This window comes from Helicoverpa zea, chromosome 1, assembly GCF_022581195.2.
Source record: "Helicoverpa zea isolate HzStark_Cry1AcR chromosome 1, ilHelZeax1.1, whole genome shotgun sequence".
In the NCBI taxonomy this organism is placed as follows: Eukaryota; Metazoa; Arthropoda; class Insecta; order Lepidoptera; family Noctuidae; genus Helicoverpa; species Helicoverpa zea.
Genome location: NC_061452.1, coordinates 1399348 through 1427113, shown reverse-complemented (window position 1 = coordinate 1427113; position 27766 = coordinate 1399348). Strand labels below are relative to the sequence as shown.

The 27766-nt window shown below is 38.2% G+C and overlaps 4 protein-coding genes across 11 annotated transcripts in view; 2 read left to right on the top strand and 2 right to left on the bottom strand.

The window, feature by feature from the left end:
* The window catches only part of LOC124632302 (rho GTPase-activating protein conundrum), a 105404-nt gene extending 91603 nt beyond the window's left edge, over positions 1-13801 (top strand). For all 4 annotated transcript variants that reach the window (XM_047167088.1, XM_047167096.1, XM_047167113.1 and 1 more), the window contains 9 exons: positions 8849-8973; positions 9331-9506; positions 9753-9858; positions 10131-10239; positions 10454-10613; positions 11007-11173; positions 11569-11746; positions 12175-12358; positions 12646-13801. In XM_047167088.1, coding sequence (XP_047023044.1) covers positions 8849-8973; positions 9331-9506; positions 9753-9858; positions 10131-10239; positions 10454-10613; positions 11007-11173; positions 11569-11746; positions 12175-12358; positions 12646-12820 — 1380 coding nt within the window. In that variant the 3' untranslated portion in view covers positions 12821-13801. The remainder of the gene's footprint in view (positions 1-8848; positions 8974-9330; positions 9507-9752; positions 9859-10130; positions 10240-10453; positions 10614-11006; positions 11174-11568; positions 11747-12174; positions 12359-12645) is intronic.
* On the bottom strand, positions 13795-16004 carry LOC124632327 (nucleoporin Nup43). Its single transcript, XM_047167124.1, has 3 exons — positions 15546-16004; positions 14903-15074; positions 13795-14587 (listed from the first exon to the last, which is right to left on the bottom strand). Exons 1-3 carry the CDS (start codon positions 15896-15898, stop codon positions 14072-14074), a joined length of 1041 nt encoding a protein of 346 aa, XP_047023080.1. The 5' UTR covers positions 15899-16004; the 3' UTR covers positions 13795-14071.
* Positions 16005-16442: 438 nt separating this feature from the next.
* Positions 16443-19189, top strand: LOC124641770 (queuosine salvage protein). The gene is made up of 4 exons (XM_047180009.1): positions 16443-16699; positions 16998-17210; positions 17330-17789; positions 18591-19189. The coding sequence occupies exons 1-4, from the start codon at positions 16592-16594 to the stop codon at positions 18812-18814; spliced, it is 1005 nt and encodes a 334-aa protein (XP_047035965.1). The 5' UTR covers positions 16443-16591; the 3' UTR covers positions 18815-19189.
* Positions 19177-27766, bottom strand: part of LOC124641429 — a 125700-nt gene continuing 117110 nt past the window's right edge. For 3 of the 5 annotated variants that reach the window (XM_047179525.1, XM_047179597.1, XM_047179800.1), the window contains 9 exons: positions 27095-27235; positions 26645-26762; positions 25684-26358; positions 25441-25561; positions 23903-23946; positions 23175-23526; positions 22894-23041; positions 21019-21657; positions 19177-20433 (listed from right to left, as the gene is read on the bottom strand). In XM_047179525.1, coding sequence (XP_047035481.1) covers positions 20122-20433; positions 21019-21657; positions 22894-23041; positions 23175-23526; positions 23903-23946; positions 25441-25561; positions 25684-26358; positions 26645-26762; positions 27095-27235 — 2550 coding nt within the window. In that variant the 3' untranslated portion in view covers positions 19177-20121. Of the gene's footprint in view, positions 20434-21018; positions 21658-22407; positions 23042-23174; positions 23527-23902; positions 23947-25440; positions 25562-25683; positions 26359-26644; positions 26763-27094; positions 27236-27766 lie in introns of those variants that run through there. The other 2 variants (XR_006985689.1, XM_047179721.1) reach the window with 2 other exon arrangements.

The window sequence follows — 27766 nt, the reverse complement described above, 5'->3', positions numbered from 1 at the left end:
TGCATAGCTTTGTCACCCGTTGGACGGATGACAATTAGTTTGAGGAATGTGAAATGTTCAGATAAAACCGTTTTTCTCAGAATCCAAAAAAAAATGTTGACCTATTTACTTTTGTCGCAGTGACTACAAAAGTAAAGTACAAATACATACTGATAATCTTTCTATATATTCACATAAGTAGGTGGATGATGAATAATTTGTGCTTACAATTTATTCAATTACCACTACCAATGCTCGTGCGTCTTTAGTTCATCCTTAGATTAATAGATGGCAGAACTTGTCCACAATTCATTCAGTAGGACTAGTTATGTTAATAATGATTCATTCAATCGAAACGTTTGCATGTATGAAACTTTTGCACCGCTTTAGTTAAAGAATAAATTCTAGGTACTTATAATATGTAGATATTGAATCTTAAATATAGACTGAGACCAAAAAAAATACAAATACTAATTTATTTTGGAGACAGTGCCCCTTAAAATACATTCTTATCAAGCGGGAAGTCAGATGCTGTACATATTCCAATACTTATCGATAAACAAATTGCATTAGCAAAGTCGGTCAATGATTCACTTGCACAAGTAGATAAGTTTATCGTAAAAAACCAAAGAACTTCTGTGAATGTCAATGAATCATACATCGAAGATTGTACTGACCAGTACAAAGAACTTCCGTCGATACGTACCAAGAATTATATTGTTAAATACATGCACTTATCACGCAAACTGATTCTTTGACTATGAATCTGTATCTTTTATTATTGACTACTAGCTGTTCCCCGTGGTTCCAGCTGCTTCTAGTGGTTGGACCTGGCTATAAAGATACCTATGTCATTTCTCAGGCTCTAGATTATCTAGGCAGTAAATGTCATTAAAATCAGTTCAGTATATTGGCGTGAAAGCACGACAAGTAGACTAAGTTACTTACTTTTTAATGATACACTTAGCAATGCTATAAATATAATCCTTTCCCATGATTTAATCTGGATCAGAAAGAGCGCGTTTCTCACCAACATTACAACTTAAATCATTACCATTATCATTGCCTTCTTTTCATTCCACAATTGCTATCGTAAATCCCAGATCATCAGCCATCACAGCCATTTCTAATGACCATTCCACTCCACTGAACTCAATGAAAACATCTCGAGAAAACTCCATCTGTACGACGAATGTAAGATTTTCTTCGATACAAAGTTTTGCTATAATTCTTTCAGTACTTTCTACGTCTATATCTACCCGATCACCTGTGTTGCGGTTAGCCGCGGTTGATTGGTTGTCATTATATTTAGTTTCACGTGCACTGGGTTAATCGGTTGAGTAAAAGCGGTTATTGTGTGCTGTCTCTGCTTGTGTGTTTGTGACCGCCTTTTTGGTTTTGAAGCTGTGTTTGCACTTCTTTGCTTACAAATAGATCTTTATGGCTACAGCCGTATTTTAGAAATCGAGTACTAATTCAATCACGTACTATCTTAATTCTGCCAATAGAACTGATAAGTAAATCACCGGTCATAAACCTACAACTCTAACAGCCGGAACTATTAGATTACAATTCCTAAGCCTCATAAAAATCTATCCGGTCATTCTCCAAGTATTAAACTACGGCGATAAAACAATCGCATTACTTATCCAGCGAAATTTAATCACAAGCAATTATCGTCCCACGACATCCCAAAAATGCCTCGTGAAACTTTGCACGCAAAAAAACGAATTTCGGAATCTCTTGATATTCGCGTTGTCGGATCACGCGTTCTCAATCATGCAATTGTTAATAAGAAGCCATTAGCTCCGTGACGAACGCATTGAAATATGTTTCTAACTACTTCGTACTGCATATTAGGGACAGTCGATAATGGATCGTTAGATAAGTATGCAATTAAGGTTTTCGGGGATAGTTGGTAGTTTGTGTGGCTCGAAGCGTGACGTCGTTTACGTGGGACCATTTGAACTGTTTAGTGCTGTTGTAAAAGTATACACAGTTTGAGATAAGTCAGAAGTGATTAGTGTGTTTTGGATGCAGTGCAATGAAGAAGTGCGTATATTATTTACTTTTACTTAAACCCAAACAAATGACATTCCATACGCTTGTTAATCTGCCTTGGAAACGACTGACGCAAATTCTGTACACAACAAAAATGAATTCGCGACGGCAACTGAAACATAATTGGCAGCAACAATTTTGATTATTACTGTAATTTCCCGTCACTCAATTTCCTTCGGCAGACAGTGAAAGCATACGTAAGAACGTGTGAAAAATCAAAACACGTCGCTTAATTGCGTCAACAAAACATTGGCTTTATGAAAAAATTGCGTAAAATTAATGTCTAGTAGTACGGTAATTTTAATTACACAAGCAATAGCAGTGTTAAGTAGTGAGTGAGGCGGACGCGTTGCGTTGCGTCCGCTGGTTTCCAAACTGCAGTGTAGTGGAGTCAGTGTGTGCAGTTCAGCACTCGAGCACTCATCATGATCTGTGACACGATGCGCGTCAAGGTGTGCGAGAAAGTGGTCAACTGTAAGGGCCTGGCCCTCGTGCGCTCCTATATCGAGGCTCTGGTAAATATCTGTGATTTGTTCAGTGCGAGTGACCTCGGTGACGTCACTTTGGAAAGTTCAAAAAGGTTGGAAAAGGGTGAGGATTTTTGTGCTATCTTTGATGAGTCACATCAAACTCTTTGAACCGATAAAAACGAATTGTTAAAAAGATATTGAACAACAAATTGATACAGAATTGAATATCTAAACAGGCCGTGCAATATTATTTTGCTTTATCACAATAACATGTTTTTGAAATACATATAGTCATCGATCTTATGTGAGACCTACGTGAGAGATAATACGAGAGTACATAGTAATATGGTACATAGGACTTAAACAAGAATAATCTTGTATCATGTGATTGCGGATTAAAATTCCCGAAGATAAAAATAAGTGTTTGTAGGTAGCTTATCGATAAGATTATACTATTGGATTTGTCTGTTTGCTTCTCTTATTTATCTTAGTTTTCTTCGTGTTGTTTTAATTCCGCAATCGTTTTAACTTTTGTCCTTATCCAACAGTTCATTGGTTTCAGCTTTACCTGCTATTTCTATGTCAGTAGTGTTATTTTCTCCAATATATTCGTTATCTGCTACAGCCCCCACGTTATGTTTATTTAAATTATCGGCAGCGATAACATCAGTCCACTAATGTGTTACTGTTTCGAAATCAGTTTCACTATCAAATAGACACGTTAGATCTAGGACATACGATTTAATTTATTTTATCTGTCCACGATAATCTATTTGCGTTGTCTGTCGTAATTCCTTTTAAGTGTCCAATTAAATCGTTTATCGCGATTCTAACATTAAAAGCTTTTCTATTATTTCAAGAACATTATTTTTTAGCATGCAATCGAGATATGTTGTTAATTAATTTGCCGGTACCTAGGTCATGTTAGTATCGCGATTAACATTGATTGGCTGATCTAGTTTTACGCTTTGTTTACCAACAATGTGCTGAACTGGGGCAAATGAATGCGATCGTAGACGGTTTGCTATTACCTACAACGGCAACGGCCATTTCGTCTATTGCAGACGATTTATGTGGTGGTGTCTGTGATACAACGCCTTTCGTGACTGAACAGACCGATACGAGAGCGACATCTCTTACCACAGGCTTGACAAGAGAAGTAACTGGACATTAGTGTCGAACTATGTTCATGTCTTTTCTGTCTCTTGTCAGCAAGCACTCCGAACCAGGCTTCATCGCAAAATTTGCGACCCTCTGCGACACGTTTGCGCCATTCAGGACGTTTTTCCGCGAGCTTCTCCCAGTCACGGTGGTCTATTTTAAATGCTGCCATGTCTCGCTTGATGCAGTCTTGTCTTGTAGGTGTAATTACCTACAAGACGTAAATATACCGCACTTTTCTTTTATACCATTGTCGTTTATTAGCGTAGCATCTAGTTTTGGTTTCTTCTCTTATTATACTCCACTTGCTGGCTTTGTCCAATTCAAAGTTAATCATGGGTTTATAATAGATCGATCAACAATCGCGATCAATTATTTGCTAAGTTTACCTTTGTTGTAGGTACTTCTTCATCTATTTCCTTTACAAAAACCGTGCAATTTTTTCTACTATCATGAATTGGACTGCACCTAAAAACACGATATTCAACGCTTATTACAGCGAATTATGCATAGGTATCATTGACCAAAGAATTTGGTTGTGCTCAATCAACTATGCGTGCAGGAAGCGCCTACCGTTTATTGTTTTCTAGTGTTTTTATAATTCTCAAGGTAAATCTACTGCTCACATTATAGCTCGTAAAGATTGTGTGTTTAATTATTCAATCATTGATTTCTTGCTGTTGTTGTATGAGTAGAATCTTCTATGTTTTGTCTTTACTTTATTCGGTGACATGCTCTGGTTCAGGTGTCAAGGTCTCACTGTCTTTGTTTTTTTTCTCATCTCGTAACAGATCTAGTTCTTCTTTATCATTGACATGACTGTTTTTGTAGTTTGATTTGTTTACTTGAGTAGTTTATAAATAGCTTGTAAAGCAGGTGCTTGCCCCAGCATTTTGTATTTGTTTATGTAGGTATTTTACTTCAGTTAGTTTGGCTTTATAACTTGTTTTATGCCATTTACCTATCCCCAATTTTTATAGCGGATTTTTCTTCAAAGTTCTTAAAGGAAATTACAGTATGTCAATGAAATTATAAGTAATAATTTCTTAGCAAATCTTGATTATAAGTAGACCAGTATTAGGTACCCTTCCCATCATGTAGAACTTTAACATTCCTGTATCGTTATTCCCTTCTCACAAGTTCTACAATGGCGCTTATCTTCATATCAGTTGCATATGAATAGTTTCATGGTAAACTGATTTTCATGCGTGTCGCCTATTATATGATATTGTTATTCTAACGCGACGGCGTCTGACGCCACAGTTACTTCCCAGTAAATACATGTTTAGATTTTATGTTTGTTTGTTAATCTGAGTTATTCACCTTTGGTGGTATGTATGAATCAGTTTGAGTCAAGTGCGAAAACTTTTTGGTAGAACCTATTTTTTTCTACACCTCAGGTTAGGACATTCTCGTTGTTAATCACTCCAATTGTTAGTAGAGTAAGTTTATTAATAAAATTATTGCTGTGACAGCTTCCCAATAAATTACCCTTTTCATAAAGAGGTCTACTAAAAGCAGCTTTATCAATATTGAACTCAGAGTATAGAGAAAATCTCAAACCATATTAGAAACCGTTAGCATTTCTCTGAAACAACATAACTTCCGATTCTAAGAAACATGAGGCAAGATTTTCACATTTCTATCTAATATCTAAATAAACTCGCTTCAATCTGTGCGGTGCGCTTCCTAATATAGCCATAGGTTTCTTGTGGAGATTTCCTTATCAATATTTATCGGGCCTTTAAGGCGGACCACACACTGTCAGTCACCACGCCCGTACGACTTCAGTTTGCATAAAACATGTGGTCATCTACATTCATAATGCGTCTACTTGTGTATTTGCAGATCTGCACCTACTGTCTTTACTAATATTATTAGAAAGTTCTTTTGTTTGCTATATCACGCTAATCTCAAAAACTACCAGTCCGATTAAAAATATTCTGTTAGAAAACCCATTTATGAAGGAAGGCTTAACAGCTTTTTATACGTGTACCTACATGATGTACATGGCTACAGTTGTATTGAAGCGCGTGGTCACAGAAGCATCTGCAAGGCTTATAGGCATATTTGATTATAGCACAAAAAATCACGTGGTCCCACTACCGACATATGTCGGTAATGTAATAATATTATTATGAGGTCTCAAACTCATCCAAGGTTTACAGATACATCAGCCCTTTTCTCATGATAGTGTGTAATCCACCTTAAAGGTGGTTAGACTTTATCTAACCGGTTAGACGCGCGCCGCTGACACACATGTCCATTACTAAGGGGCTGTCCCTTCCGCAGTATCCGCGTATCCGCCGCGGGTATTCGTATCCGCACTGACGGGTACTTGTATTCGCACTGACGGGTACTTGTATCCACAATGACGGGTACTTGTATCCGCAGTGGTGATCTCTAATCAACGGTTAGCTTGGCTGGTTCAACGTGTTGCGATAGTGGCAACATTTTAATTGTCCTCACAGGAAATGCTGTTGTAACTACTGTTTCATTAGGTAACCACATTGCACATGGTGAAGGTTAGTATATAGTAGTGTGACGTAGATACTGCAGGAAAGAAAAACAGAAGGGGCAAACGCTCCGTGAAATAGGGTACATACAACTGTTGAAAACAAATCAAAATGACAAATATAGTCATCAAATTGTAAACTATTTGCTGATTCATACTTAAAACATAAATACATATTTATTATATAAATGAGCCGTAAAATACTCACTATAGATACCGACGTAGTCCAAAAATAAATAATTCAAACCAAAACATTTATTTATAACCTAACCGTGAAATAGATTTCAGCAATATGTCAACGAACCAGAGTGACCATTACATAAATTGTCGATTACATAACGACACAGTAATCATTAATAAGTTGGAATTACATTGAAATTCTTCTAAAAAGTAGCCAGTCATTAATTTAGGAGCTTTCACTACGATTGTGTAATATATGGACAAACAGTATACACGTAATAATGAGTTTCTCTTCTTAACTAAACACTTAAATTTTAAGTAGAAGGGACAATGGCGACTTAAGTATGAGAATGCTTATTTTTTTAAGTTTTTATTTCTTTATATTTGCTGGTTGTGTCATTAAGTGGCATAGTTAAAATAATTTATATAATAATCTGGGAACTGAAAGGCCTACTTTGAATTCGTCGGTTAATGACGGATTGGGTAATTCGACGATTGAAGAAAATTTTTGAGATTCAAAGTTTTAAATAGCCTTTGAAAATTGATTATATTATTATTGTAGCTCATTACAAAAAAAAAATCTAGTTGATTATTTCTGACACTTACGCAAATATAAGACATTTAAATAAAACTACTTATACGGATTTTATCGTGGTTATATAAATATTTTTTAATCCAGATAATTGTGTCGAGTGACCGTGACCTGATGCAGTATTTTTCTTTTGTTTTGAAAATACTTATTTATTTTCAATTCTTAGTTATTTTAAAAACAAAAAAAAATTCAATCGATTAATTCATTTATATAGAAAACAAATTCGTCTCCCTTTGTCTGGAATAATAAATACCTATTTACCTACCTGAAGGATTAAACAACCAGGAAAAACATCAACTTTTATAGTGAAAACCCAACCACAAAAACAGACAATCGAACCAATAACCAGCAATCAATAGCCATTGTGATGTTACAACCGGTAACATCATAATTGTCGAACAATGCATATTTCACACCGTTCATCTGCGCCGACGCACGGCGGAGAGACGCGAGACAAAACGATGCAAAAACTATGAAAAATCCAAAACTATTAATCTACACAATACATTGTAGGAAATTGCTTTAATTAGTCGAAGATTTTGTGCCCGTTTTTGTTGAGAAAAACTTACTTCCACGCTTAGAATAGTGAAGACAGGTATATCATGAAACTTGTAATGATGATTCTTCGTTTTTTACGTCGGTAAAGCGAATAAGGAAAATATTTAATGATGTCTACTTCAATCAATAATAATAGACTTTGTAAAAAATAGGAAGTAACTCTGAAGAGGCTATGATTGAATAGACGTCTAACTTGGATTCGATAGAGGTACCTATTGGTACTTCTGCACTTTCTACGTTGATTTTTTAGCTAAGGTACCTACTGCAATTTGAAGGTTCGGTACACCAGCCAAACACAACTCAGTACCTTAAGATTTCTTCTTTTGGTTACTTATAACTTCATTCCTTTTGAGACCGATCACAAGACAGTTGGGAAAAGGCTAGGCAGATGCTGATGGTTTATAACTTCTTCCTATAAGACCGATCCCAGCATAGATGAGAAAAGGCTAGGTGTACGTATAACCTACCTATACCTTATTATTGAGACCTAATTGGTACTATTAGAAGGAAAATAAAAACAATTGCCACACGAAGACATTCCCACGTCAGCTGTTTCACCACGTGCTTTCTACCTGTTTCTAATCGCAGCCAGTTAGCGCTGATGACAATGAGCGTTTCCGAAGTGATTAGTGTACGATGATTACACTTCGATGAAGTTGTGATTATGATCGATCTTCGGTTGTATTGTTCGCGTAAGATTTATAAACTACCTTTTTGTTTTTTTTTTTCCGTCGTCAAAAATCATCAAATGACCCCTCCCGCTGTGGGTTAGTGTCAGACTCTTACTGACTAAAAACCGTCGTGTTCCGTCATAGGCCGTTTATGTACCAGGGCCGCGGTATCTCTTTGGAACAACCCGCAGCCCTTTATAAACTACCTTGGTCGGAAATATTTCTATGAGGAACGTATATTTAGAGAACACACACATTTAGAGAAATGCATCCAAAATACAGAAGGGTTTCCTAAAACTTGAAAGTTGTCTGTATTCAAAACAAAATAAGAAATTGATCATCATATTTATAGAAGTACTCCGTTCCGGATATCTATTTTGTCACCGTTCCGTTCGTATGGCAGTGATCTATCGTTGCCTTACCTAGGAGTAGAGACATTTTAAACAACTTGAACGGGGCTATTTTTGTACTTACTACTCATTAATTAAGAAGGGAACTTATTCGTGTCGGATTTGAAAGAAAACATGTAGGAAAGTGAGAGCATGTCTCCTAAGTCAAATTTTGAAAAAGTCCTCATTTAATTTTCTTTACATAGGTAACTTATGTTGGAAACCAAAAGTAAATACTCCAAGTTCTTAAAGGAATGTTTGTTTGTTTCCAGAACTCAAGTGGTAGTGAACCGCGGTCGCGCAGTGCGACTCCCGACTCATTGGATTCTCTGCCGAGCGGCGGCTCCGGCAGCCCGCCCGCCGAGTGGGCAGACGCCGCCACACCGCCGGACTTTATGTGAGTAACTGAGTAGCTTAGCATAGTGTACCATGCAGGACATCTCTATAGGGGCTACTTAATAGCCTGATAATGGAGAATTGCAAGATTGAACTCCTAAAAGTTACCTGTTCTATTCATAAGGGAAAGAAAGATCTTCTGATAATATGGCAACGACATAGGAATTGAGTTTAACTAGTGTAGTATAAAAACTATGTAACTATATAAAATAAACCATGATCCTGTTTGTCGATACCTTGGAACAGATTAGTCATCATACCGAACAGAGTTTTGGCACAATTGACATCAACTAAAAAAATCTTCCCATTTTGGGGTATATTTACTGTGTTGACTAACCGTTATCCTTCTCCCCCACAGCGACAGTTACCCTTCCACCGGCACCCATGCTCCGCTAGCGCGGACACCGTCGGCGCCGGCGGCGGGGCGGCGCGTGCGCCTGTCGCCGCCCGCCGAGCCGCACTCGCCGCCGCTGCCCATGCACGAACTCTTCAAGCCTAATGACTTGCATTGGGCCGATATTGCTAGTAATACCGGTTAGTACAGAAGAAACATATTTTGAAATCTGGAGTGTTTATGAAAAGGCCTTCCTATGTATTGGCGAAAAGTGAAATCTTTTTTGACAGGGGATCTCTTGATTATTATAAAAAGATGAATATGGCTAAAACCCAATAGGATGTTTATTTCAAATCAGTACCTAAATATCTCAGACGATTGTCAAGAATAAGAAATGTCTTTCCTGGATCCCTAGTCCTAATGAATTATCTTATGTTTATTTGCAGAAGGTATCGAGCTCCTAGGATATCAAAGATACGGCACAGTACAGGGACCGAGGATAGGAAAAGAACGAATCAATGGATCCATACTCAAAGACAACGATCCTTTTATGTAAGTAAGACCTCATTTGCCAAAAATCCCGCTAGCAAACATCACAACAACATGATCGGAATCTGAACGACTTCTATTCTACTATTTCGAAGAGTGTCTATGAAGTTTCATGGCGGTGCTTCTTCATGCGACCTATGACGGGACTTTATGAAATAAAAAAAAACTCTAAAGATGCTTTTATTGCACTGCCTAAAGTGGCACTTAGGGCTCAATACCGAAATATGTAAAGGTTTGAAAGCCTTGAGAATAACAAATTATTTCTTTTTCTCCAGAAACAAACATGCGGCAGTGTCCCGCGCGAAGAGCGCCGCGTCAGCTCAGCAGCCACTCAGCTTCGAACACAAGTTCAATCTCGACAGACAGATGCTCGCCCATGAGGAGGTACGTGATAAAGACTTTTCTTTCTTCGATCCCATATGAGGTCTTCAGCAGGTTAAGTACTATTTACTACTAGAACCTTTGCTCCTCAGAAAAATGCTAAATGTAGGCATCATTATGCCTAACATCTGAGTAGACTGTTTTGCTGATGCCAATTAGCAATAGGATTTCAATAGGCCAAATGTCAAAAAAATAATAAGTTATATTTTGTCTGTAGGATTGGCCGGAAGAAGACAGCACAGTGGACATCGAAAGCATTGGCGAGCCGCAACTGAAGCGGCTGCCGCCTCTTCTGTGGCTCGAGCTGACCGCACTCTTCGACCGCTACTCACTGCCTTTCCAGAAGAGGAAATCACCCAAGAAGAAGAGGAAAGAAGGTAAATAGCCTTTGCTTATAAAATTAAAGTTAAAGTACACTTAGGGAGAGTACATAGGCAGGGGTAGTACATAAGGGAAAAGTAAGGGAGTACATAGGCAGTATACATAAGGGTAGTATATACATCTATGTATTACCCTATATAAATGAGGGAGTAGAACATAGGGGAGTTATTCTACTCTTGACGCTCCATCAAATCTTGGACTGGGGAACGCGCCTGGAGGATTGTTCATGAAAATAATAAAACTGCACTACCTTACAAAACTTGTCACCTACAGCTCTAATTCTAGAACTCTCCAGATTACTTTCACTTCACCATTTATATTCTCAACTGTCGACTTCAAAAGACTGTTCTGCTAGCACTTTCTAATATGGACCCTATTGTCCCCTCTAGAAGGTTCAGTGTTCGGAGTGTCGCTGGAGACGCTGGTGCGCAAGGACATGATCCTGTGGGAGGAGACGTGGAGCTGTGCTCCCGCCGTCGTGCGGGCGCTGTCGGCTGCGTTACAGCGTCGTACTAACGACGAGGGGCTGCTTAGAGTGCCCGGGAATAAGCAGAAGGTAGGAGCTAATAAGTATTTTATAAGGTTCTTGGGCTTATGTGATTTTTTTAATGTTTATTGAAACTGAGAATTCTTGAAGTCTGTTAAAACCCTTTCAGAAACCTTTTGATTGAAAACTTCAATTTATTGATCTTGAGAAAATAAAATGCTTATTTGCTAAAAGTAACTTACAGTACCTATGCTTACGGTGAGCCATAAACTAAGCACAGCTTGTATCTTGTGGCTCAGAACGCGATACTTGACTACAAAGCTACATCATCTTTGGTACTTGATTGAAATGATGATGACTTGAAATGATCGTTATGTATCTGCCAAAAGTATGATAACTAGAAGAAGTACGTCGACTGAAAGCCTGCAAATTACAATGTCTCTAACCATCTCCATCTCTTCCAGATCGAAGCTCTCTGCCAGCTAATAGAGCGGCAGTGGTACTCGGACCGCGCCACCGTGGAGGCAGCTCTCTCCCGCGCCAGCTCGCACGACCTGGCCGCCGTGTTCAAGCGTCTGCTGCGAGCGCTGCCCACGCCGCCTCTTACTCAGGAGCTCATGAGGCTGTTCTATCATACTTATGGTGAGTTGCAAAATGAAGTTTAGTGAAGAAAATGCTCAAACGCCCTTCTCTTTGCTTATCACTCAAGTGTTTTTATGGGAAAGAAAAAAAGGCGTATCTTAACTCCTCAGTAATTGTTTGGATGTCCAAAAAGTTGCAAATAACTTTTTCTTTATTTTTATAATTTGATTAACTGCTTGAATGTGCCGCTATTTAGAGAACAAGAAGATTAATTGTTTCGTGTAGATCTGCACATGGGGGTTAAAGAAGATTCGTTATGATAATTTCCTCTTAAAATTGAAGTTCCTACTTTGGAATTTTAGCTTTTTTGAAATTCTTCCCATTATATCATATATCTTCAAGTCTCTCAACGGCTTCCATAAATAACCCAACAAACACTCCTGAGTCTAAAATCTTCAACACCACCTAACTGAACTACTTCCTTCCAGCTCTAACCGGCACAACACAAGGGCGAGCCCTCAACCTGCTGGTGCTGCTGCTACCAGCAGAACAACGCGCCACACTGCGGGAACTGCTGCGGCTGGTCAGGGAGATCGTGGCCAGGCAGGACACCAACAAGATGACGGAGCACAATGTGGCCATGATTATTGCGCCTACGTTGTTCCCGCCCAGGTAATTACTGAGTTTGAGGTTGATAAATCTAGAGATAGTGTTCAAAAAGATTTCAAAGGCCCAAAAGCAGGTACGATTTTATAATAATAAAAATTATATGTGGGGTTCCCCAAGGTGCCATCTTTGGGCCTATTTGAACACCCGATTCTCTGTCTATGAAGGCTTAATATTAATATTTACTCTTAGTTCTATTTGCTTTAGTAAATGAGTAGTACTTACTCTCAAGAATCAAAAACCATTTCTTAAAAGCGACGACGTTATTTTGACCAAAACTTTTCCATTTCCAGTCTCCTGATCAAACAATCAGACAGTCTCGAAACTCAGCTAGCGACGGCAGCCAACAGCTGCCACGTGACAGAAGCCCTGATGCGGTGGTGTGACCAGCTGTGGGTAGTCCCCGCCTCCCTGCTGGCCGCCGCCAGCCGCAAGCCGCTTCCGCACCGGAGGAACCACCACACCTGACTCTCGCACCTACACCCTGTATATAGGCTACAGCACCCGCCATTCACAAACAGTGAACATTAATTTTGACCTTGACATTTGAAAAGGTCAAGGTCAAAGTTGATTGGCCGACAGTGAGAGAAGGACATTTCTGCAAATGAACGCCCTTGATTTTGAAACCTCAAGGACGATTTAGAGTGTTGCTTCAGATTTAATAGACCAGGTCATCCATTAAAAGGTGCTCACAATAAGTATTATATCGAATAAGAACAATTTAAACTATATCCAATATTATTTTCAGTCAAATTGTGCTGTGTTTATTATATTTTATTCTTGAACAATATTATAGATGAGTGATAATTATTATATGCTTACCTACAATAATTATACTCTTTATGTTATTTTGTATGATAATGTGAATAAGATGCCAAATATTCAACCATTTTTCTTAATTTAGTGATATTATCAAATGTTAATCCAGTTAAGAGGCTGAGCCCAACTGACATTCAAATAATATTGTTTAAACAGGATCACTGAAATTAAATTGTATTAAAATCAGAACTACAAAAGGCTTAGAGGTCGTGAAAAGAGCTTGCATAGCTCGGTGCCATCAGTGATATTTAAAAATGTGACGTAAATTAGAATTATATCCAATTTAACTTTACTACAAAATATTGTATAACTTTGGACATACTCAAAATCTAACGGCATTGTAGTTTGACCCATAATTGTTGCCAGATAAAATAAAAATAATTAATTCCATATGTTACCTTTTCGGCAATAAAATAATCTAACGGTTGTAATAATGGTGCCTTGCATTGATATTAAGTTTGCACAATTATTTTTAAAACATGTAAATAAATACTTATATACTTCGGTTTTTGTAATATATTTTACCGATACTAAGCATGCAAAGACTGACTTGGTGTATTATTATTATGTAATATTATTTTATAAGTGTATCTACTTTTCAGAATTTAATAATAAAATGCATATTACTTATTGCAATGTTTTATTATTTTATCCAAATAACATACACAAAAGTTAAATTTAAACTTTTTAACACATTCAGTTAGGAGTTCACATTTCACAAACAAGACCAAACTTAACATCTCATTCTACTAGTTCCAAGTCACACTAGTTTCAAAATAATTAGTGTGATGTAGCTCCTTTGACGAACTTTTTCGACCGAACGAACAAAGCACCTTTGAACGTTCCACCGTATCACAGTTCCTTAAAATAGGAAAAAATCATCTTACCTTTCAAAACAGCTTAATACTTAAAGTTCTTAATCAAATACACAGCTTCATTATCAGCTCCACAAAGTATCCTGCCTTTGTCACAATGGAGACTGTTGATAGGTTTATGCAGGGCTGGTATCAAGGAGTTCACCATCATAGCTTTTTTATCTTCTAATGGCATCCACGTGACTTGATTGTCAGGACCTTTGGAACTTTTTGTCATAGCCTCCATGTTCCAATCCCATAGCTCTCCGGAAGCTGAGCATGTGAGGAGTTTATGTGGGTTTTCAGGATGGAACTGCATTTCTGAAACTCCTGCCGAGTGTGCATTGACCAGGGAAGTTGGGAATGAGTTCATACGTAAATCCCAAACTGCGAGGGACCCAGATTCACTACCAGCAAGGATTATATGTGGTTGTGTCGGATGGTGGATGATGCAAGTAGCAGCTAGCTCATCGCCAGCGAGAAGGAATGAGGCAGCTGGTTTGTTATTGGTTGCTTTTAAATCCCAAATCTTCATGTGACCTCTGATGTTACCGGTTATGACCTACAAGTAGTAAATCATTCAGTAGTATCGAAGTTATGCCAATTACTGTATTTTATTTGTTTTAGAAAAAATAATAACTTCAAGGTCAAGGTCAAAATATGACATTCTAAGGTCAATGTAAGAACCTATTAATTTTGTTAAATCATAAAATACTTATTGGAACACATTTTTATTAGGCAGCATATCACAATACATACTAGTCTACTCAGTTTTTTTGTCTTGCCATAGAATAATAAAGAGATGAAACACCGACCAGTTATAAAACACAAATGGTTTTGCTTCAGTAAAAGGTTAAATTATCTATGCTAGACCTACCTCATTATGTTTAATAAAGCAGATGGAATGTAGGGAACAGCTGTCAGCTCCTTTGATGGAATGCATCACCTCTCCTCGTCTCCCGCTCAGGACGTTCACATTGCCATCTTCTCCAATAGTGGCTATGTCCCCTTCTAGTGTGTCTAACGATGTACAGGAACACGGCTCTTCACTGAAAATAACATTCATTCACTGAATAACACCAACATTTGTCTTGTTTAAGGAAGTTTCATTGATCAACCATTTATGGACACACTCAGAGACATTTAATGGTTACTTCAGCCGTACCTTAGTGTGACTTAAGTAATCATTAAATGTCTCAGGTTAGCAAAATAGGAAATAATTTTTGGTATCCATTGAAAAAAATAAGAAATACAGAAACTTTTAGGTTCAGTACAAAGAGTGTCACATAATGTCAAAAAGCACTCAGCAATGTATTATGTTAACACTATTAGATTCCTAATGTGCAGCTGACATTATAATTACTTAGGCATTTAGGCCTAAACAATATAGAGTTCATTGGCCTTGGATCTTTATCATTCTCAGTGATCGGGGCAACTTTAGAACTGACCACTTATTTGGTTATATATACTTTATGCAAGGCATGAAACACTATGTACGAACGTACTCCGTGATAACTTACCCGTAGTTATGTAGCTTCTTAAAATGGAATACTTCTCTTAGCGGAGACTGTCTGTCATACACACTAACTTCCAGCACCTTCACATCTCCGTTCGACAGCGAAACGGCTATTTTATTTTTCTCTGTAAACTTTATTTCGGTCACATCACCTTCCACAGGGTACTCAGAGAGTGCACGAGGGTAATCCACCTCATCTTCTTCATGAGGACTTTCAAAACTCCAAACTTTAACGGAATTCACTTCGTCGTCCCAACTGCCGGTAAAAAAGCACTTTGATTCTACATAATCCTCCGCTATCCATCTTATTTTATTGATTTTCTGTGACACAAATGTTCCTTGGACATCGAGTGGCATTTTTGCAACAGAACAAAAGCAATTTCGATTTTTAAATTTGAATGAGTTTGAGATTTATTGGCAAACTTTTTGTACGTGAATTTGACATGAAAGAGGTTATTTTATCCATTCCATTTCTCACAAAGTTTCGTTTTTATTTATTTTTAAATCTCCTGTGAATGTTTGGTGAGATTGAGAATAATTCTACAATATCTTATTATGAATTATAAGTGATGAAGTCTTAAAGTTTCTCAATGAAGATATACTGATAAACACGTTTTGCAAAGAAGAATATAGGTACTACAAAGGATTTCAGAATTTACCACGCTACGTAAAATGGAGTGAAAATCTAAAGTTTAGAAACGAGTTTCTAAAGATTTTATTTTGTTTTGAATATTAGTAATTTTTTTAAATTAAAAATAATCATCTTCTTCGTTTTTTCTTCCACTCGTTTGTTATTCTCAATCTAAAAACATTGTTTTATTGAATTATAATAATAAAATAACAATCGTCGCTCATGACTAGTCTCACTGGTTTCTAAACGATTTAAAAGGTGCCAAACAAAAGTTGCCGGGCGGGACGGGCGAGCGAGTCCAGTGTACACTTTATTTTTTGTTTATCTTTTTGATAAGACTGCACTTCTATTTTCCAGTGATAGCTGGCAAGTGCTCTAGCTAGGCACAGCTCAGTACCACTTGATCAAGGAAACACATCATGGTTCGCGAAGGAGTGTTACAGCCAGCGGCTGCCGGCGAATTTATTGCTCGAAACGCGCACCACGTAAAGATTCACGAAACAGGTCTTGATAAATTATGTGAAGAGGTAAGATTACCCATATTAGTTTAATTTTAACATTTCTATTAGCTATACGGTTCCTTAAAGACGCTTAATTATGTTACAGTGCAAACTAAACTTGTAAAATTTTAAATTCCTAACTTTGTCAAAATGTATTTTTTATTCTACCTATTACACAATAATAAGCATGAATTATAAATTAACTTTGAGTCATATTTATTTGTGGCGCAATCCATGTCTTTGTGATGCCCTCCAAGTGCATTGTTTATTTTACCAACAATCATTGACAATATATTTTTTCTGAAGTACCTATTGTATTTTTCAGATGCTAAAGTCTATTACTGACAAGCTTGAGATCCCAGATACTGGTGCGGACATCATACACCCTAACAAAGACCATGAGAAGGCTGCGGACTGGGTGTTTGTGGCAGATGCTCTAAATTTCTGCTTCTGGTCATATTCCGGGGCTCAGAAGTGGACTGTGGATGGTCATTCTGGGTATTATGCTTTAGAAGCTGCACTGGCTAGAGCTATCAAGGTAAGAACTGAATATCGCTTAAATATATTAATTTGCTAAAAATATTATAAAATGGAGAAGTTTCTTAGGCTCATTTCTTATACAAATAAATATTTTTAAAATTAAACTTAACTTTTCAGAATGGTATCGACATTACAAATCCAGAATACTACTCAAAAATAACTGAAGACCAACTTCGTGATATAATGAAAGGTGACAACGCAGCAACAATACCGTTATTCAATGAACGCATATCAGTACTGCACGAAGTAGGTGCAATCTTACTGGAAAAGTACAACGGTACCTTTGTAACATGTTTGAAAGAGGCCAATAAGTCTGCCGTCAAGTTGTTGGAGATTATTGTAGACAACTTTCCATGTTTCCGAGATGAAGCAGTATTTGAAGGTCAGAAGGTAGCTCTATATAAGAGAGCACAGATCCTTGTGGCTGACTTGTGGAACTTCTTCGGAGGCTCTGGATGGGGAGAGTTTACCGACATTGATAAGATCACCATGTTTGCCGATTATAGAGTGCCGCAGGTGCTTGTTTATTTTGGTGCTTTGAGCTACAGTGATGAGCTAATGGATAAATTGAAGAAAGGTTTGTGTATTCTTTTCCACAAATCTAAGGCTCCATATTCTCCCTTATTAATTCTGTTATATACTAACCCTATGAGATCCCCTATATACTACTCTATACTCTGTTCTTTCTTATGTACTACCCCTATTACTTATATACTGCTCAGTCACTGGTCATTTCATTTAAAAAGTCTCATTGTTGGCCGGAAAACCAGATTCGGAATTTTCACCCAAACTGGGTGGTGAACCTTATTTTAAAGACTGAATCCCCTACTAAATCGTACAGTCCACTCGTAATTGACCTGATACAATGAAACAGTCTAGTAGTCAGTGATAAGATAAGTTATCATAGTTACATATCTTGTATTGTTGTTAGATGTTTATCTGTTGATATATTCATCTCACAAGACAAGACAGATTATTGTGTTTTGTTGGTTCAAGTGATGACTAAGCCATGTTTCTTGGGAAAGGTTTTAGCACTTTCGTTGCTAAGCTTTTATGAGGGTACAACTCAGTCACTTATTATTAATCATATTAGCATATAATATATTTAGTTATAGCCTAAAAGGTATCCAACAAGACCTATTGCCAGATATTTTCAAATGGTCTAACTAATTGCAAATATCATGATTACAATGTACCCTAATGTGTTCAGATAGGAATAGTTAATTCATATTGCAGAATTGGACACCAATGACTACTTTAATGGGAAGGAAAACATCAAAATAATAAAAAAAAAAAACATATAATCCTTGCACCCCTAGACAAACACAACCATGATTTAATTCTTCTATTTTTATTCATACTTCCTATTACTTTTTAGATGTCCTCCTCTCAAGTGGATCACCAGAAGAAGTAGAGATCCGAGGGTGCTCCATCCACGCCGTAGAACTGCTCAAGAAGAAACTGGAGGATAAACTGAAAGGTCAGGATGCTGAGGTACCAAACTCCAGTTTAATAGATTATTATCTGTGGTGCTACAGGAGAAAGTATGCGGATGATATGGAGAGTATACCGTTCCATAAGACTTTGGGTATCTACTACTGATAGTCTTTTTTTGGAGTAGAGAAGTTAAGGATAATAAGGTGCCTTGGATGTTATAAGTTGTAATTTTTTTTTAATATTTCCAGTAACAGTGATATTTGATTGACTGGTCATTAAAATACGCCTGTTTTGTATAAAATACATAATTCTATTTTTAATGATGCCAAGCCCTTTTGACACTATTTTTAAGCCTGTAATCTGGTAAGAAAATGGTGCTTAAACAGAATTTAATAGTTTTTAAATACCCGCCCAGTGGGCCTGATCCACACAATTATTTTTTAATAAGTATTAATTATTTACGTATTACATGTAATGTAACATACATGATTTTGTATTATTATTGATTTTCAAAATAAAAAACAATATTTATTATAATTATTAAATGTTTTATTCTAAACCATCCATTATCCAATATACAATCATATTAAATATCTCGACGCTCGAATTATTTTCAATAAGCGCCTATCACAATAGTAACAGTGGCCCCCTATTATAACTTATTGCATATTCTATGATATGACTACGTTTATACAATAATGCACAACCTATACATTTTACATACCCAGTTATATTATTTATTTACAACTTTGGCATTAGCTAAACTTTTGTATGTTTCTGGTGGATAAACGTCATTAAAAGGTCCATAAAAAGGCACGTAATGATTTTTTTTCTTTGAAAACAAATGTTCAAAAAATTCTTATTTTCATTTAGATACTTATTTGCATCAATATTTACATATTTGTTTTTAAATAAGTTGAATAATGCCCAAAAGTATTTCCATACATTTTCGCCCATACCTAACCCAAAACATGAGCACATTTCTCCACCAAAAACCACAGACTAAATCATCGACTTAAATAAATGGGAAGTAATGATTACAAAATGGCACTTAATATTTACACCGTAACCTACCAATTAATTTAATTAAATAATGTGACCGATATGCACTACAATACTAAATGGAATGTTTTCTGCCCTCGATTAGAGTTTTAACTACATTACCCGTTTAGTTGGCACAAACAAGTTGTAGTTACAACTGCTGCGATAGACAGCACGCAATGAACTAAAAATCATGCTAACATCTCTACGGAAATACTTGAAAAGAAGAGAATCTGTTGATTTTAAAGTTCCACTAAAGTGATGATTTGTTACACTGAAAAGCGATAGCAAGCAATCTCGATCTAATTTGAACATTTATAATTCTCAATTTTAAACCCTAATTACAATAAAATTTGTTCAGAAAAAAGTCTAAACTAATTTCTTATTTTTAATTTGTGTCTATGGCATCGCTTTTCAACCTATCAAAGTCTTCACTTGGTACTAAATTTTGACTTGAGACTTTCGAAGAAGGCTAATTTTGTTTTGATCGTGCCTGGTTCTGGTACTGGGCTACCTGGCCGGCTGGATTCTTTGGTGATTTCCTCAATACCTTCTGGGATTTCTTTGGAACCTCCAGGGACGGTGAGAGGGGTGGACATGGAGAGTTTAAGCTCCTCTCGGAACTCTTTGGAGATGCTCCTGGCCGTTAGACTGTGCATGTAGACCTGCTTGTTCTTTTCTGGTTTGAATTCTGATAGGATATTCTCTTTGCTCTTCCGTCTTGCTGTGTAGGGCTGTACTGGCTGGAATGAAAATGAGAACAACTTTATAATTGGGTTGTCTTTTGTCTCTCATGAGGTTTTGACTATCCTCAACGGACCCTAGAGCTTCTATTCATCTTGTCTACTGCCTACCACATGTCTTTAAATGCTAACTTAGGTGTTTTATTGGACATAAGCGTAAAGGAACCAAAACCACAAAATAAAAAAGCCAGCATGTTTAGTTGTGTGTAACTTGCTGTGCAATAATGATCTTAGTTTCTTCGTAACTTAAGTGGCATTCAAAGAGTGACAGATGATCTCTATTTACCTACATTTTGGTGACACATTGATAACGTTTCATCTTGGAAAGTTTGCCAGATGATTAGGTACTCAAATAAATGACACATTTGCTTCTTGGATTCGTAGCTTTACTATTTACATAACAACACAGCCGTCGTTTTTCAATGCAGACAATTTAAAATTATCATTTCAGGTTGTGCAATCCACAAAAACACAGAAATTGCAATTAATTTCTATCAAAACATCACCACAAAATTTCCAAAATTCTGGCAACTAATGATTCACAGAATACAATCATTATTATCGAGTTATTTTATGATTACATACCTTAATCGGTTCTTGTAAATTCTCCATGCTGACAAATATTTTTGCCAACTCCTTCACTTTGGGCAGGTTTTGCAGAATATCATCAGATTCAATCAACTCCAATTTTGTCTTACTTTGTTCTACAGCAGTGTCTTCGGGCACGTCGTCCGTGTAACTAACACTATCAGGTTCCGAGATGTTCTTATCAACGATATCGATGTTGTCATTCGTGTCAGCCTCATAGCTTGGTGATACGTTATCAGGCTTACATTTTATAATCTCTCCAGTTTGCACATTGTAGATTTTTATGGAGTCTTCTAAACTGCTGGTGCTTATGTAAGATGTGTCCACACTCATAGGCGATTTCAGTGGCTCATCAATTCTTTCTTCTTCGTCTACTATAGGTATTGGAGGCGGAGGTTCTGTTGGCACTGTTTTATAAGCTGTTTCTAATATTTCTTCGAATTGTTTATCAGTGTCGGCATCGACGTAGATAGGCTTGGCGGCGAATAGCGTTTGTTCGCTAGTGTCCTCATACTCGATCATTATTTCGTCTTTATTGTTTACAGTGGTAGTGAGTGATGCCATGTCATCTTTGTTAGCGAACTTAGTGTAGTGTTGGTTCGTCGCTATCTGGTTGAATTGTTTTATAAGTAATCCCTGAAAATTTTGATAACATTATCATAATGCAATTAGCTTATTTCATTTTATTTTAGACTTGAGTATTTACAGTTAAAATCCCCATTGTTTATTTTGTACAAGGTATTACAAGGTAACTAATAGTTACAACTAGAATAGATGTTAATGTTATTTATTTTAATTAGGGTTAATAATTTTGTTAAACACTAGAGGTGCATGATAAGCATTAAAACGTGCATCGCAATAAGTTTGTCAAAAAGGGCGTGTTGATCGGCGGATACGGAAACATCCATGATATAATAATTTTGCATGCTATGAAATGTACGTGTTTAAAGTGTTTGGCATTTTAATCGTGTTAGTAATAAAAGAAGTAGAAGATTTATATTCGTTAGTTTAGTGGCAAGCAGTCGGATGCGGTTAGTCAAAATTTCGTTTGCCAAAATCTCACACTCACCACTAACGTCTTTGCGGATTACTGTAGTACTGAAATTTTAATAAGAAGAACACAAATCTATGAGTGCGTTACTAAGTAGATAACTTTTGTATTAATAGTGCGCAGTGCTGTTAGTCAGCCTCTTTATATCCAACAAATACATGCCAACTTTACACACGACAGGCTATATACTGTGTGTCAAACGAAGATATTTTAGATCTATGCTCGATTTTAGTATGAGAAAGAATTCAGTCACCACTGATTATGGGAAGGACCGTGATACCAGTAACCTAGACTCGGATTATAGGGGGGGCATTGGAGCTATGTTCGTATCGTACACAGTAGGAGATTCAGAGATTGAGAAGTCGGTCAGTGGGTGCGGGGTGCGGCTGTCACCAGACGTCGGCGCGGAAGGCCTTGCTTAACCTGAGGCTGCCGCCGTAGCGCGCGAGGGCCACGCGGCGGCGCGGGACGTCGGCGCTGCGCAACGTGCCGCTCCGCCGGACGGCGGTGTATGTCTCGAAAAGATCTTCAGTAATCTCGGGGATTTTCGGTATTTTAAGTCTAACTATATCCTCGTTTTCCACATAACCGTCACCGTCGCACACAGTTCTACATTGGTGTCTTACGTTGGCGTTTCGACCGAAGCGACTGTCGTTCGTCGCATGATTCTCGTCAGCGTTATCGTTTTGTCTATCGGGGTTTTCGAAAATGGGGTTTATGGCGAAGTTGGGGCTCGCATTCCTCGGGCTGAGGACGTTGCGGACGATGTTGTGATGAAGGGCGGAGGCCTCGAGGTCGCTCAACGAGCTGCTGGCACTTACAGGCGACGCGAACTCTGCGTCGAAATTGTCTAAACTGGTGGATTTGTTGAGGGAGGGGGCGGACACCGTGCTGGCCTCGTCCGCACTGGCTCTGTGCCGGCCGCCGGACGACGCCTTCGCCTCTCTTATGTAATAGTCGCGTCCGTAACTGGAAACAAAAAATGTGGTGTTTTAGACAGAAGTTCCTCATCAACTACACCAAGAAAAAATTCAGAACATTGTTCTTGTTCAATGATTTTATTTGAAAGCTTTTTTAATTTCTTCTCTTATTCTTAACTCACCGCTTATACTGTGGAATTTCCTCAGCCATCACATCCTTCAATATTCTAGGCGACGGACTCTTATTTGTCTTATCAATACTATTAATACTATCATTACTCATAGTTAAACTTAATTTATTATGCTGAATTTCTTTAACTGGAAGATCATTAGTTTCACTTTCATAGTCATCTGTTTCATTTATCTCAATTTTGAGACTTTCGTCTTCAGAATCCTTTTTAGATGTGAACATGTCGAAAAGTGTCGATGTGTTTTTGGCTGACAACCTTTTTTGAATGGCCTCTGGGGAATATGGATTGTTCGGCATTTCTACGTAGTTCAGCCATTTTTTGCGCTCTCTGTAGGCTATTGAACCTGTAAGAATGAAAGGGGAATCCAGTAAGAAATCTGTAACTGACTTTTAGAAAAAAACCTTGATATGACTATATAGAAACATCGTCTGTATTATAAATGTCAGCATTACAATTGCATATATAAACGATTATTTATAAATGTTGTCCTTTTAATTTATTGCAATTCTTATCACTTAATTATGCATAACAAAAGTGAACACGGAACAATCAGGATTATCGTCGATTATGATATCATATGCGCCATTTAAATCTAAAAATCCTTTTAATATTATTGGTTTATCAAAATTAGGCTTTCCATCTTCAAATTCAACGTTTGCTTAATGCAATGTTTTCCTTATTATAGGTATTATTTATGGCTTGCAAAACTTAACTCTTACCTGGTATTAATTCATCGTCTTGGTCTGTGTCACGAGTTGGCATCCTGAAAAATATATCGTCATTTATTTGATTTGATTTTTATTATGTATGTCTCTTCCAGACCTCGGGACTATAGAGTCCCGGATTTTTGGGAGGCGAACGTGGGGCCGAAGCCAACACGCTGAAGCCCTTTTGAGACAACTTTAATGAAATGGTGACACAAAACCGACGATTATCCCTGTATCATCCTCCGAGCCTTTTTCCCAATCATGTTGGGGTCGGCTTCCAGTCTAACCGGATTCAGCTGAGTACCAGTGCTTTACAAGAAGCGACTGCCTATCTGACCTCCTCAACCCAGTTACCCGGGCAACCCGATACCCCTTGGTTAGACTGGTGTCAGACTTACTGGCTTCTGACTACCCGTAACGACTGCCAAGGATGTTCAATGACAGCCGGGACCTACAGTTTAACGTGCCATCCGAAACACAGCCAATGGTGTCTAAGATATACTTAGAAAGTACATACAGACTTAGAAAAGTTGCATTGGTACTTGCCTGACCTGGGATCGAACCCGCGCCCTCATACTTGAGAGATTGGTCCTTTACCCACTAGGCCACCACGACTTTTATCCCACCACGATTATCCCTGTATACACTATAGAAATGTACCCAAGGACAATCCCCGGTTCTGTGCTAAACTATTGCTAACTATGGATGAAAACTACTTGGGCTATTGTGATGGGATGCTAATGGACTAGGAATGGGGAAACTACGGGAACTATGGCACCTGCCGATGACAATGTATTAAATACATGTTAAAATGGCAGGTGGAGACTCGCCAACTCACTTACTGGGCCCCCGGGAATCAGTCACTGAAAAGCAACAAGAGGGCAACAGGGACATGAGCGGCTGAGAAGGGTGAGGATACCTCGGCGGACTTTAAACGCAGATCACGCGCTCCCTGTGGGTCCAGCATCACCGGCCCACTCGCCACTTACCACGAGGCACCTACCCTCCGAGCAGGACTAACCTTGCTCTAGCGACTCCACTCTGACCGGCCGATGAAGGCAAGCCAAGAGGCGGGAGACCTATCCCCCGTCATGCTTCACTCCGGCAGGCCGGAGATGGGGGACAGTATACTCTCCCTGGAGCACTCGGATATATAGCCCCGCGGGGTCGCTACTCCCCGTCATCCGCCTCAGATGCCCTGCGGGGCTGATTTTTATTATTATTAGGATATTATGCATCACGCCTTACTTTTCCTCGAATGTGTCAGTTTTGCCAAATTCTTTTGCTTTTAATATACTTGGATTTACCCAAATATCGAGCAATTGCTATGTCTTGTTTAAATTGCAGCATTGTCAACATGGCATCATATAACTTCGTCAAATAATTCACGCTTATGTTAGACCGAGGTACGCTAAATTAAACCAGTTCATATAAATAACTTTGATCTAACCCACGAACACCTAAGAAGGTTTTTCTAGGACTACGTAGCTTTTTTTGGTAGGGAACGACTAGCCAATTTTCTAACATTGCCATAGTGTTGGTGTACTTACTCGTGTGGACCGTCATCGAAGTGTTTCCTGCGCAGACTGTCTGCATACCGCTGCACGGGCACCGTCACCGTCTCCTCGTACTCTCCCTCACGCTCCTGGTGGTTCAGGGTGTTTGTCGATTCTGGAAATTATAGCAAGTTTGGTTAGATTATGTCTTAGTCTTGGTCAATACTCTTTATTTAGCAAGTCAATTGTCTAGAGATTTATGAAACATTTAACATGATTAAAATACTATTCACTCACCTTTGTTACTAGTGAAGCTATCAACACTATGCAATTCATTTGCATGCCCATTGTAAATGTCTCCATTAGTTTTAGCACATAAATCATTCATAAAGTCTTCTGCATTTCCGTTCAATAATGTCCTGTGTATTTCCTCTTTTACCGCGAATTCTGCCTTCGTTAATGGCCCGCTGTCAATGCTGATCACTAATTTACCGCCATCGACTTGGTCTGTCGAGTTCACTCCGTTAGTTTCAACAATAGTAACGTTGTTTTCATTAATTTCGTTAATGATCGCGTCTACTGTTGCGTCGTCATCTATTTTCTCGACGAGCTTGTCAAATTCGTCTGCTCCTTCGATAATGGTGAGACTGTCTGGTTCAAAGTCATTTTCTTCAACTTTGGGTTTGCCGCCTATTACGTGTTTTGAGTCTAGAACTTTTTTCATGTCACTCTTGTATTCTGCTTGTTCCTCTGAGTCGCTTGCGTTGTCTGACAGGTCTGTGGTGTCATCTGCATCTCTGTCGCCAATCAGGGCTCTGTATTCTGTGTTTGAGTTTGGAACTAGCATAGGCACTGGCACGGACTGTATGGTCTTTATCTTCTTCTTCTGGAACAGCCAGTTCTCTTCCCAAGTTCCGTCGACTGCCTGCAGGTCGCTACTGGAAACTTCGTCGAACTCGCGATCCTCATTATCTGTAACGTAGGCGGAGATATTAATGTCCTTGCTGAAATTAGTTTTTGCATAACAGCATGTAAGCCGATAGAGTTATCTAGAAAGAGGTTATTAACATCGTTCCTATATGGCTACTGATAACGTGATAACTAAGCTCGTTAAGTCTGATTGTTGGTGTATTTATTTTTGCCAGACGTCCTTTAGGTATCAGGTAGTGCATTGCAGGTTTATTATAAGTTCAACTACTAGGAACTTTTGCCTTGTTATTGACTTATTCTTCTTATATATCTGTAGCAAGTGTAATACCTGTGTTGTGCACGATGTCTCCCCCGAACTCCGGGAAGGGCACGCGGCGCGGCACTTCTAGTGCTTCGTCGGTCGCGTCGCCCTCCTCCCAGTCAGACACATCGTCTTCTTCATGGAGCTGGAACAGTAAATCATTCATTAGGAAACCTTGTTCTGTATTGTGATAAGGTACAAGCTAAGAGCGGAATATTTTTAATAACCCTGATTGACCATTGAATCTTATATTTTAAATACGAGGAGAGGGAAGCCCAAGGTATCAAGAATAAAACAAGTTGGGTGGCATCTTCAATAAGCAGTGTACTACTATATTATAGTAGTTATAGCATCGCATATTTTTGCAACCAAGGAACCTTTACTTTGCCCATGCAACATGCCTTATAAACTGAACTGATCTTTGGAGTTAAATTGCCTGCACTTTGGTAAAATATGCTAGTATGTAAATTTACTTACTGGAGGTGTGACGTTCCTGGTGTGCCTGGAGGGCAGAGAGCGTGGTGAGGAGCGCTCCGAAGGCGTCGGACTGGCACTCGCTGAGTGTATGCCGCTGCTGCGTCCTCCAGAACCATTCTCGTTCTGGTAGCGCTCTATCACCTGGAGAGGAAGATTTTGACGTTAAGTTGGCAAATGATACTAAGGACATTGTCGGGTTTATAAAGAAGGGAACTATATGCTCGGGTAAGTCACTCGAAGTGGGAGTTTAGTTAAATGCATTTGAGTTTAATAGACTAGAGGAAATTAATTTTATATATGCCTATAGAAATACAGGACGTAAAAATGCATACATCAAGTGTAGCTAAATCGTGATGTTTCCGAATAAATTGCATTAGGCTTTCGTGACTGGTATGCAAGAGAAACAGATATCACTTTCAAGATTTACTCAGGAAACATCCAATACTAAATCACCTACATGATACATAGCGATAATCAAGCTCGGAAAATTTGAGCATCGCTCAGCCGTATCTGAGTCACTAGAGCAACAATACGGCTAAACGCATGAATTCATAACAACTGACAATCGTATGAAAAAACCTCAAACCTCGCCGTTCGCTTCGGGAAAGTAGATCACAATAGAACTGAAGAAATTGTACATTTTCACGTGGTGTTACATGAATTTCGACTTTA